A 12,760-nucleotide genomic window follows, 5' to 3' on the forward strand; every position below is an offset into this window, starting at 1 on the left:
CTATATTAGATCTGCCGTTCCTCCTTTTTTACCCCGCTTTTGAAGCCAGCTGGAAAAACTCCTGTTGACGTTTGTAGCGAGAGCGGGGGGAAAAAAAAGGAAGCTTTTTGCCTTTTTTTTTTTTTTTTTTTTTTTTGGTAAAGAGTTTGAAATGGGATCTCTGTTTATTTTGTGGGGCAATGAGCAGGGAGGGCGCAAGGCGAGGACTTTGGGGGAGAGGATATTTTTGGAAGGGGGGAGGGGCTCCGCTTCCCCCATCCCATCCATTTACCGCTGGGAAAACACCCCGGCCGAGAGCCGGCCCGGCGGGCAGCGCACCCCGGGGCTGCCGAGCCGCTAACCCGCCCGTCTCTCCCTACAGGTGCTGCCCCGGCGCTTCCCCGGACCTGCCTCCGCCACCCGCCCGCTGACGGAGGGACACGCTGACTTCGGGGGTCCTCCCCCACCCTTCCGAGGGCGCACTCCAGTCACCCGGCGGTTTTCTCTTTAAGAAAAGCCACCCCATCTCCTAAATCCCGCCAGCAACGCCAAAAGCCACCCTCGATCAGCACCACCCCCCCCACCGAGCGCCGCTCGCTCCTGGTCCGGGGGTGGGTGGGAGGGGAGGCCCGAGGCCATGGAGGTGGCCACGGACCAGCCTCGCTGGATGGCCCACCACGCCGTGCTCAACGGGCAGCACCCCGAGAGCCACCATCCCGGACTGGCTCACAACTACATGGAACCAGCGCAGCTCCTACCTCCGGACGAAGTCGACGTCTTCTTCAACCACCTGGACTCCCAGGGCAACCCCTACTACGCCAATTCCGCCCATGCCCGGGCCAGGGTCTCCTACAGCCAGGCACACGGTAAATCTGCACCCGCCGCCCTCCTTTGCACCCCCGCCCGCTCCCCGGGCCCCTCCGTGCGGGTGTCCTGCGTGGAGGCAAGGAGTTTCCCTCGGGGGCCGCTTCGGTGTGTCGGAGCCCGGGGGGAAAGGAGATCTAAGAAAACAGGGTAGGAAGGGAGGCACGGGTGGATTTTAACCCTAGAGATAACCAAGGACTGGCGGAGGGGAGGGAAAGAAAGGGGGGAGGTGAGAGAGGAAGGGGAAATAGTGTGCGCACAGGCTAAAACTTCTCAGACACGGCTACTTCCCGGATGCAAAATACGAACCGATTCAAATCGGCGATGGATTTTACTTGGGGGTGGTTTTAGGAGCCGAAGAGAGCGTGTTGCAGCAGCTCGGAAGACGGAGCAGAAAGGGGTTTGCTGCTTATTCCCAAGGGTGGAGTGGGAGGAAAGGGGGTGCCTCTGCTCCCGCCGCGGGTGGCTGGGTCTCCCTCCTGCTGCCCGTCGCTCTTTCTCGCCGGGCTGGCTGTTGTCTCCCTCGGAGGGGACAGGGCGAAGGGGCTGTTGCGCCAGTCTGGCTGCTCTTCTCCGGGTTGTGAAACCTCTCCCCATGCCCGGCTCCCCTCCGGCTGCCCGCAGTCTGGGGAGCTGCCCGGGCCGGGAGCCTTCCCAGAGCCGCTCCGGGCTGAGCTGCCCCACGCTGATCCCAAACGCTCTTGTGTTCCTACAGCCCGCCTGACCGGGAGTCAAATGTGCCGGCCTCATCTTATCCACAGCCCCGGGATCCCTTGGCTGGACAGCAGCAAGGCGGCACTGTCTGCCCATCACCACAACCCCTGGACCGTCAACCCCTTCACCAAGACACCCCTGCACCCCTCGGCGGCCGGAGCGCCCGGGGCCATCTCGGTGTACCCGGGCAGCAGCACGTCCAGCACCGCCTCCGTGTCTTCGCTCACCCCGGCCTCGCACTCCGGCTCCCACCTCTTCGGCTTCCCCCCGACCCCTCCCAAGGAAGTGTCCCCGGACCCCAACTCCACCAGCGCTGCCTCCCCTTCGTCCTCCGCCGGGGCCCGGCAGGAGGACAAAGACAGCATCAAGTACCAAGTGTCGCTGTCGGAGGGGATGAAGATGGAGAGCGCCAGCCCGCTCAGAAGCAGCCTCACCAGCATGGGGGCCCAGCCCTCCACCCACCACCCCATCCCCACCTACCCCTCCTACGTGCCGGCCGCCCACGACTACAGCAGCAGCCTCTTCCACCCCGGCAGCTTCCTGGGGGGCCCCGCGTCCAGCTTCACCCCCAAGCCGCGAAGCAAGGCCAGATCCTGTTCGGGTAAGTGTTGCAGCCCGTGGCCCGCCCCGCCGCGCACCGGCGGTATCCCCGGGCTGGAAGGGCCGAGGCGAGGGCCGTGCTGCCGGGGGGGTGCGTGCGTGTGGTGGCTGGCTTCGCTGGCTGTTTGGGGGTGAGGTTGCAGGCTGCTGCGAGGCTGGGTGCTTGTGTCGGCTCTCCTCGGGACAGAGGGGCAGGTGGCTGCTCGGCCCCACTTTTCTGGGTTTTTAAACTAGGAGATGGAGCTTGCACCAGGCTTCTGCGGGTGCCAGCACATCCACGGCGGCCGCTGAGCCACCGGGCACCCGGCCGCAGGGCGCCCAGATCGGGCCGAGGGACACGGGGGCCGGTACTGTGTGAGCTGGCAGATCGAGCTGTGCAAAGAGGGATTTAGAGGAGAAAAAAATATTTTCCTCCGAGAAAAGCTGGCCTCGGCCACCCGAGGGGCTCAGGCCCCCCCAAGTCAGTAATCCCCCCCCCCCCAGATTACACGTGGGGACTTTCTAGCGATAGGTACTTCTCCCTCAGTAATTTCCACGGCTCTTCATTAATACGAACCCAGGCCCCGGCGCAGGATGAAAGCGAAACTTACCCGGCCGGTCCGCTTCAAATCGCGGAGGGCCTTATTTCCCTTACGTTTTACAGGAGCAAAAGTTCAAATATAGTTTACATACCAGTGCGAAAGACTAAGGTGTCCAGTCATCGCTAACTTACTCCAGCCTAACTTTAACTAGAAAATACTCCTCCTTTTTTTCTTTTTTTTCCCCCGAACCAGACATATCTCTGCTTCCAAACGGCTGACTGCAGACCTTTCCCAACCCTTCCGTGCGTTTCTTCCTAAAAGTGCAGTCCTAAATCAGCAAATGAGGTGATGGACGGAGTTTTGATCCCACTTTGAAATCACAGTAGTTGTACAACTAGATGGACAAATTAAGACAATTTGTGTAGTTCTACTAGCCTTCCTGCTTTAACATCCTCAGCCATGGAAGGAAATGAAATACGGTATATTGGGACTGAATTTAGACAGCCCTTTAAAAATAAACGGCTGTATATGCTTTGGTGTGTGTATTCTTAGAGGTCATTGCACATCTATGCTTATGAATACACCACATGCATTTATTTTTGAAGTAGACAATAATTTAGAAGTGTGAGCTCTTGTGAGTTTTGCAACAAAAATATCAGCTATTTTACAAGCTCATCAGCTCTGTTCCAAATGGCCCCTCTGAGGGGAAAAACACACGCTCCCTCTGCTATTATTTAAATGCAGTTGCTACTATGTATGTGTATTTTTTACTAGCGCAGAGAGTAGCAACTAAAGGCACTTAGCAGCCCGAGCCTCCCGAGTTCGGAAACAGATTCAAGACTCAGGTCTCTGAAGATAAAGGGATCTCGAGTAGCTTTTTTATTTTTGTCCTGTAGTTGCCGATGATTTTATTAGATGGGGGAAGTAAGGAGCTTTTTTTGGTTTGTTTTACTTTTTTTTTTTGTCTGTAAGGGAGCCCCCCGTGCAAGGAACTGGGGAAAGTTCGTGACCACTCAGTGTTTTTGTAGGAAAGCTAAGACTCACGACACGACGACTCCTGCAGCTTCCTGCCCTAGGAGGGACAAAAGCTACAAATGCAGCGCCGCAGAGCTCCCCTCATTTTTCACTGCAGACTGTGTTGTTTAGAAGCCACCCACTCCCTAGATTAAAGGAGACACAAGCCCCGCTGAACTCACCATGGCCTGCTTCAGTTATTAGCAAAAAGAATTTCCTCTCCGGTTAAATACTGTAGGATTTGCATAAACTACATTAAGAGAGATTTCTATATTAAGCAGACCTGCCCTCGAACCATCAGAGGCAAATGAACTTTTAGCAGAGAGCTTTCTGAGGCAGAAGTAGATATCTAGGAGTTACATGCTGGGTTTTAATAGAGCCATTCTACCATGCCGCGTTTCCCATGTTGTGCTACTAAAACTAATAATGAAGCAGTAATAAGGTAAACTGCTCCCTACCAAATCCAAACTGTATTGTTGAAAAAGCACAGAAACAGGAAAGAACTGAAAGCCTGTTTTTTACAGTAATTTCCAGAGTGCTTGCTGAAACTGAACTTTCTCAAAGATCAGCGTCAGGAGTGTTTTTCTGCCTTTAGAACAGAAATCATAACAGAGCCTTTGGCATTCTGTATCCTTTCCCAATCTGCTCAGCTTTACTTTCTCATCCCATAGCATTTGCAACAAAAAAGAAAGCAGAGAATGGGAGGTCTCTTTGCTTGGATTTAATTCTAGAAAACCTCTTCCTTTGACTCTCTTTAACATGCTGTGTGTTTGCAGGTGTGTGTGTTTGTGTACACGTGTACATGTGTATTTGTGGCAGGAGAACACAGGATCTAACCATCGGACTGCAATAGATACGGGAGGGGAGCGGTGCCCAGCGCAGATTAAGGGAGTTCTCGTTACTGAAACGATAACTTCCATCTGACACAATAAGAGTGTCACTCTTTCTCACCTTGCAGAGAGAGCTGCCTCTTTCTGATCATGACATAAAATACTCGCTGGAGTCTGGGCGTTCTCGAAACACTGAGCTCTCCTTGCTGCATGTGCTGTAGATGTCACTGCTGTCTGATTGTGCTTGAATTAACACACTGTTTTGACTTCTTGAAAATGCCTAAAGGACAATGCAAAAAGCTTTTGTGAATTTGTTTTTAAAGAAAGAAATCCGGTTTCTTCGTGTTTCCATTTAGAAGGCAGAGAGTGTGTGAACTGTGGAGCAACTGCCACCCCTCTCTGGAGAAGAGACGGCACCGGGCATTACCTGTGTAACGCCTGCGGGCTCTACCACAAAATGAATGGTCAAAACCGACCTCTCATTAAACCTAAACGAAGGCTGGTAGGTGTCTCTGTTTCTCCTGGGTTTGGGGGTAAATTAGGCAAAGGGACCACATGCAGACACAAGTCGAACGGGTCTCATCTCTGCTCAGCCCCTGCGCGGAGCCGAGCTGTACTGTACATGGGGGTCAGTCACGTCGAGGTCACTGCCGTGCCTCGGGGCAGATCTCCCCCCCTTCCCCGCCAGCCCCAGCCCCGGCATCCCCGGCACGGACCACCGCGCCGCCAAGCGTGCCTCACTCCCGAGCCTCCTTGCCGCTCACAATACAGGCGGGATATCATGTATCCATCTCCCCGTTTATCCTCAGATGACAGCTTTTAATTTAATTCCTCGTTTATTTGGCCTCTTGGGACGTTTTGGGCGCATACTGGGAGCGAAAGGGTTATGAGCGTGAATGTCCTCCGCCGCATACTAAAAAAAAGTTCCAGCTCCAAAAAGCAAAACAAATCAGATGAGTCAAAGCTACTGCTCCCTACTTAATAATTATTTGTATAAAAGCCATGAAGTAATTTTCACTCTTATATTCTCTGGCAATATTAATATTGGTTCCCTCCCCAGACAATCCCCTACTGTTTAAAAAAAAAATTCTATTATTTTTCCATGGAGTCACCTATACTTTGTATTTTCATTTGAGTGATTTTAAAAAAATGTCCTTTCTAAGCTCCTGGTAGTAGTTTCCTATCCGGATATCTGTACGTTAAAGATAAGGAAACTTTGTGTATCTGTTTCCTGACTCTAAAAGCTTTAGAGAGTTTCTATAGGCAAGCCTTGCCAGTCATGCTTGCTGTTTTGAAATTTCTAATACACTCTACTCCACAAATAATGCGTAAAATGCTAAGAATAATAAATAGATTTTTTGGAGCTTTGTGATTTATGGTGCCTAAGTCTCTTAGCTATTCATGGGCACGTTTCAATGAGGTTTGGAGAGCAGAAAATTGGCATTACTGCTCTAACACTGGGATGGGATACAGAAGATTTCTGTCGTGAGTCAGAATTTCAACTATGCAAGCTTCCTAATGACTTGCCTTCTAAAGTGACTGACATATAGAAAAATGTTAAGACAACAGTGTAACATTATCGTCTCTCAGGCTCAAGTGCTTTCCAGGCTGAATGGGACAGGCCATAGAGTTAAGCAGCATAGTTGAGTATCAGTAAGCCATCTCAAATATGCAAACATAGGTCTCCACCTTCCAGTGTGTTGGGAGACTGTTATACTTAGCTCACTGCGAGGGGTTTGGGGGGCACCAGAGAGGTTTTCTTTCAGTTTAGTTGTTTTAATGTTTTGTTTTGTTTTAATTGATTTACAGCTTTGTTTATTGCCCCTTTTTCCACTGTAGTTTGCTTGTTTGCTGGGGAGAGGAGATGGCCATCTTTGGGAATTTGTTCATCTGACATGCAATAGCAAAGTGATCATATTAATAATGTCAGTGTTTGGAAGTCTGGCATTAATTGTGTTTGGGTTGCATGAGTGTACTTGCAGTAGGGGGTACCCCCTCTTTCTGCCTTCGGCCTGTTCTCACGGGCGAGTAAGGGACTGAAACACGAGTCTCCCAGGGCCTGAATCTTGCCTTAAGCTGTTGAGCCGTCTGTCAGCTTTGGGAAAGTTACAGAGGGCCGTGGCGTAAATCAGGAGCAAGTGAGGACAGAACCCGGTACTCCTCTTTTGCCAGCCGGGTCGGTCTGTGCTTCCAGCGGCACCCGCTCCCCAGCGGAGCCGGCAGGCAGGGAAGTGCACGAAGTTCTTGTCTGGGAAACCCACCGCTCCAGGACTCTGCTCTCTGCTCACAGAGTTGCCCCTGCACCTTAACATGAGCTTCGCTGCTGCTTCACCCTATGGCTCTCAGTGGCTAACTGCAAAAATATCCAGGGAGCAAGGCCCTGGGGAAATCGCCACAACTGATATGCATTAGAAAGTAAACTTTGCTAATTTAAGAAAAGAAAATATTGAGTCCTCAACACTAATCCAGTTGCACAATATGGACTGTATTTTGACCACTTCCAGAGGCAGGGCTGAAGCTTTCTAATACAAAATTATTTTCCAAAATACGGGGTGCAATTAGTCCGTCCATAACACTTTATACGATAGCATGCTTGCACAAAGAACGTATTATTGTGGGGTCTGCTAGACAAGGGCCCGTCCAGAAATGACTGGCTGCCTGCTGTTCTACTTTTCCTGTTCTTGTTTTTGGAGGTGGGTGAATGTTTGGGCATTTTTCTTTGCCCCCACCTTGGTTTCAGCAGAACAATAGTTTTAGAACGGGTGGTGGATTTTTGGGGGTTGGGGGTTTTTTTGCCCTTTTTCTTTTTTTTTTTAAGACAGTTGTTTGAGGGCTTGTCAGCCAAGGAACTGACTAGGGACAGAGGCAGGCGGCAGACGGGTCAGTGGAATCATTGCTGCAAGGCATGAAATTTGGTTTGCTAAATATTTAAAGAAAGTTGGAGCCGGTTTTGTTTTCTCCCTTTCACTTGTAAATGGAAACTGAATTTTCAGTGATGGCTCTGATAAATACTGCACCCAGTTAAGTAACGCGGTTGGTTTTCTTTTGTGTCCAGCTTTAAAGGGCCAGAGTAGGGGTAAAAAATCACATTCTTTAAGATCATTCCCTCTTTTCAAATCCAGTCCCAATACTGGCACAAACTAAATTGGTCATTTAAAAAACCAAAAAGAAAACGCATTTTCATGATGCATTCTAGAATCCTGCAAAGAGAGAACCTGAACAAACCTCTAAAATTTTTGTTTGTGGAGTTAGAGATGGGTTGTTTCTATGTTCCCTGCACACACAGCACCACAGCGCTTGAAGCTGCAGTCTGCATAGGAGAATACTTGAATTTAAACAAAAACCTAATGGCCACAAAATGTAAAACTGGCAGGAGATTTCCTTCAGCCCCGATGCTCTGTAAAATCTTAGTAACTAGTTCTACCTAACTTAAATACTGAGTCCAGTTTGACCTTTCTCATAATCTCCCTTCTGCCGCTACATTTTAAATTTTCTTTTTCTTTTGGTTAGTCAGCGGCTAGGAGAGCAGGGACTTGTTGTGCCAACTGTCAGACAACCACCACGACCTTATGGCGACGTAATGCAAACGGGGACCCAGTTTGTAATGCCTGCGGACTCTACTATAAATTGCACAACGTGAGTATTTACTCATCTCATGTGTCGCTCCTTGCCTAGCTGGGATTGATGTCTTAACTGCATGGTGTACACTAGGCTTTTATTGGTTTCAGGGTTTTGGTTGTTGTTTTATTCCTTCCCCCGTCTCTAAGGTTCCCCTGGGAAGTGACAGCCATTCTTTGTCAGCATAGTGATGCTAAGTTCAGTGAAATTACAATGTATTAGCTTGGCTTCTAACGCTTGGGCAAATCAGGCAAAATAGAGCTACCACTCTTGGTTTTAACTAAGCGTGTTTTGTGTGCTGTTTCCCTCCAGAAACACAGAGGCCATTTGGAATGGGGTCTGTGCAAAAATTAATCCCGATGGGGTATCTTCGATTTTTTTTTTTTTTTCCATATAATTATCTCTAAGGCTTTGTTTTATTATACCTTTTAAAAAAAAAAATTAATCCTTAGCAGGAATCACTTGACATGTTGGAATGTTATTTAAACTTGTAAGTAACAGAGGTTACTGGTACAAGATTGCTCATGTCTTAGGACTGAATTTGGGTCAATGTGTGCCTCCTAGTTTGATCTCTTCTATTATGAAATGAATGAGGACTGAGGGTAAGCCTACGGGAAAGAGAGTCATCAGCTGCCAAATTCAGTTCAATTTGTTTTTCATGTCTAGGGGTTTTTTGTGTGTGTGGTTTTATTAAACAAATCAATATAAACAGGTTCTGCAGAGAGAAACACCATTTTTTTTGGCCAGAAAAAGGTCTCCATCCAGGAAAAACACATGGGGGCTGTCCAAATATTTTCATTTTTGCACAATAAGGTCATTTTGTCTGCATGAGCCTGATTTTCTCATTTCTTGCAGGTGAACAGGCCTCTGACCATGAAAAAGGAAGGAATTCAGACCAGGAATAGGAAAATGTCCAACAAATCAAAGAAAAGCAAGAAAGGCTCTGAGTGTTTTGAGGAACTGTCCAAGTGCATGCAGGAGAAATCGTCTCCCTTCAGCGCTGCTGCCCTTGCTAGTCACATGGCGCCCATGGGGCATTTGCCACCTTTCAGCCACTCTGGACACATCCTACCAACACCTACCCCCATCCACCCATCTTCTAGCATCTCATTTGGACATCCACACCCATCCAGCATGGTTACAGCCATGGGATAAAACCCGATGACCAAGAGACCCACCCAGAGATTAAGAACATGGGGCTTTGCCTAAGACGACACCAAGTAAGAAAATGTTCTGCCAAGAGGAGAATGTAGGGATGGCAAAAGGGGATCTTTGCTCCCATGTGGTTTAACTCTTAATGCTGGACTCTAAAACCTTGCAAATGATGGGTCTTCTGCAGAAACGTGTAGTGGTGCCTGTAATGCACTTTGCCCCCTCAGGTATAAGGAAAAAGAACTCACCTGTTTGATACTTAATGGTCCAGCAGGAAGCAAAAGGTGGCAGAAGCTGAAGGAAAAGGCTTGGAACTGGCTTTCCTTTCTCTCTTTGTTATTACTGTGAATATTGTAAAGAGATATAAGCAGCCTCCCAGGATGGAATCGGCTCACTGGAAGCCAGACATGCTGGATTTCTACTGTGGACTTTGTTTGGGATGGGGGGGAAAAAAAAATTAAAAAAAAGGACATCTTTATAAAAACGTAATTTTTAAAATGAAATCAGACACAAAGTCATATTTATTTTGCTCTTTTTTTCCACAAAAAGCCTCAACCCTCCGATTGCATGTTTTTGTGCTGTTGTTTGCAATGGCTACCCTGTGAGAAAACCTGCCTTCAAAACAAGGGGGAGAGCAGGGAACATATTCAGCAGCCCCCTTGGATTAGCTCTGTCTATCTTTCATATCAAAATATCTACTAGGAAGAGGGAAAAGATTTGGGGGGGAACAAAGCAAAAATGTAGCTGTAATACGGGATTTTAATGTGCCCGAGATGGTGATTATTTTGACACAATTTCTTCATTCTTTTCCCTAACAGGAAAGATCTAATTTAAAAAAACAGCCCCCCCCCCAACTACCCTATTATTCCTCAAAACAGACAGCTTGATCAAACTGTTGGGAAAAAACTCTCGGGGAAGGCAATCCTGCACTAGCGAGGGGTGAGATACAGGCATTTACCAAACTGTGTCGCAGCTAACTTCTAGCACAGCAAAAACCATCACAGGGCATAAAAACATCCAACTCTGCAGACTTTAGAGGTTGAAGCATTTTGTTCTGTTGTGCTGGCAGCTGTCGCTTAAAAATGCAGATTAGCTGCTTGGGTAAACTTTCGGCAGTGTGGCCACCAGGTCCACACGCAGCCAGCCAGCGCGTGTGCTGTCTCAGGCATCCAGGCCCCGGTGGACTTCACAGGGAGGAAGGGCAGAAATGAGGTTTAGATCACTGGAGAGGGGAAAGAGAGAGACAATCAGTTTGAGCTTCACACATCCGTCAAATCCCAGACACAGCGACAGCTAATGAGACGAGGGAAAGCATCGTTCCAAGGGGAACGTCTGTTTTCCGTAGCGTATTTTATATGAAAAAAAACCCACAAAAACAAAAGAAAAAAATTTAAATCTCCCATTATTAAACCATATTGTACGTAAATGGCCGAAAACAAAGCTATTGCCAACGTGAAGTGTATTCTATTGATTGTTATGATCTGATGCCTCTCGTGAACACAAACTCCAGTATAACATACAATGTACATACTTAGCTATACTTCTGATGAAAATGCCCCAATGAACAGAGGGGTTTGATAATGTAAACCACGTAAGCTTAACTCTGTGACAAGCTTTTTTTTTTTTCTTTTTAATTTTTAACTTTTTTGTTGTTGGGGTTTTTCTTTTTTTTTTTTTTTTTTGGATCAAGCCAATTGTATCTTTACTGCGAAGTCCTGCTTTAAAGAAAGAAAAACAACAAAACAAATAAAAATGGATGTACGTTAGGTTTTTTTCTAAATATGTAATTCAAATATTTGATAATGAATTAAGAACCAAGCAGCCATGAAAATCCTGCTTTCCTCCTTTTTCTGGTCTGTGTAGGCATATAGGTGCACTTTGTAAAGAAGTGGAAATAAATGGGAAACTAAATTGGTTGGGAGAAATCATACGAATTTTTAATCTACTGAGGTAAAAAAATTGGGTCCTTTTTACTTTTTACCTTTTACAATGGTACAGTTGTACATTATTTGTACCCAGCTCAAATTTCTGTAGGATTTGGAGGGGGGGGGGCAGGGAAGGGATGTGGGTGGAAGACAGGGATTACTGATACAGTTGACAAAGTGCAATATATTGTCAGTCACTGCAGCATAGACAACGGCAGTCGAGATTTAAATTATTTTGTACTTGTATCAGCATAAAAAAATTCTGCAGTATTTTCTGGTTTTATTTTAATTTTTTTATTTTGCTTATTTTTGGATTAGTGAACTAAGTTATTGTTAATTATGTACAACATGTTTATATATTGTCTGTAAAAAGTGTATGCTTTCCTCATATTCCTTCAAGGTGAATATTGCTAAGAATAATAAAATACCTTTTTTGTCAAAGTACCTGTGCCCAGCTTCATGTCATAAAGACTGATTTTAATAGGGAGAGAGGGAAAATTATCGTCGTCATTGTTGCCAGTAGAATTATGAGCTTAAACTTGATGTAGACCAGTCTATTATTTCAAAAACCTACCAGGGTAGGACCAAAAAAGTACTTTGTAAATGATTTAGTATAAAAAGCACAAGTACAAAAGCTCATTATCTGGTGGTGTTTTGGAGTGACCAGGTCACGCAGTTAAGTGCACTAAAGTTTCTAAACCAGTTTAAAATCTAAGGCAGCAGCCACATCGCAGACGATGATGAACTGCAGTTTCTCTGGGATTTTTTTGTTGTTTTTTAGGCTGTTTTTTTAAAGTGTTTGAAGAAATACTTTTCAATTAAAAACAAGTTTTAAAAGCACTGTAAATGCAGAAAAGCAGCCATCTGCCCAATGGGTTTCAAGGCAGGGCCTGTATTAGACTGGGCAAAGTTCTCCATAGGTTCTTGCACTGCTGTAACAGGCAACACCATCAACCTGGAAACCCGTTTCTTACCATTTGGCGTCATCACTGGGGCGAAGGGGGGATGGCCAGCCTGGAGCTGCTCTGTGCTGTCCTGGGAACAAGGGGTGCAGCCGTGGATGCGCGGAGGTGTGCACGCGGCCTGGCACGTGAAGATGGAGAAGAGTGCTTACCAGGCAGCTCTCCCATGGCCAAAACTTTATGGCTGCTTTCATCACTCAGTCGAGTCTGACCCACACAAGGAACTCCTTGGGGCCTTACAAAGTGAAGCAAAGTCTTGCAAAGTCCCCCCACCATGTGTAGGGGTGAGTACTGCTGCTACTAAAATAATATTTTCAAGAAAACTGCTAATGAACTTTGGGTTTCCTCCTTTGACCCCCCGGGAGTGGCGTCTCACTTCTGTGGAAACCAACTTGGGGATAACTCCTTACTCATTAAGAAAAAAAATAACCTGAGTTCCTTTTTCAGCGTCTGTGTGCAAATTCCAGCCCTTTCTATCACTGCTTCTCTTTAACCATGCAGCCTCCTCCCCAGCCCTGTTTGCAAGCCCTGCTCGTGAATGACGAGGAGTCACAGCAGCTCTAGATGTGCTGAAGAAAGCA

At 47.1% G+C, this 12,760-nt stretch overlaps 1 protein-coding gene across 3 annotated transcripts; it reads left to right on the plus strand.

The window, feature by feature from the left end:
* The first annotated feature begins 616 nt into the window (after positions 1 to 616).
* Positions 617 to 10,126, plus strand: GATA2 (GATA binding protein 2). 3 transcript variants are annotated; one of them, XM_059823266.1, is made up of 5 exons: positions 617 to 845; positions 1,559 to 2,158; positions 4,879 to 5,024; positions 8,033 to 8,158; positions 8,996 to 10,126. In XM_059823266.1, exons 1-5 carry the CDS (start codon positions 617 to 619, stop codon positions 9,293 to 9,295), a joined length of 1,401 nt encoding a protein of 466 aa, XP_059679249.1. In that variant the 3' UTR covers positions 9,296 to 10,126. The 3 variants fall into 3 exon arrangements, with proteins under 3 accessions (XP_059679249.1, XP_059679252.1, XP_059679250.1); XM_059823269.1 differs by having other exon boundaries at positions 8,075 to 8,158; XM_059823267.1 differs by having other exon boundaries at positions 4,882 to 5,024.
* Positions 10,127 to 12,760: the final 2,634 nt, after the last annotated feature.

This window comes from Gavia stellata, chromosome 12 (genome assembly GCF_030936135.1).
Source record: "Gavia stellata isolate bGavSte3 chromosome 12, bGavSte3.hap2, whole genome shotgun sequence".
Classification (NCBI taxonomy): Eukaryota; Metazoa; Chordata; class Aves; order Gaviiformes; family Gaviidae; genus Gavia; species Gavia stellata.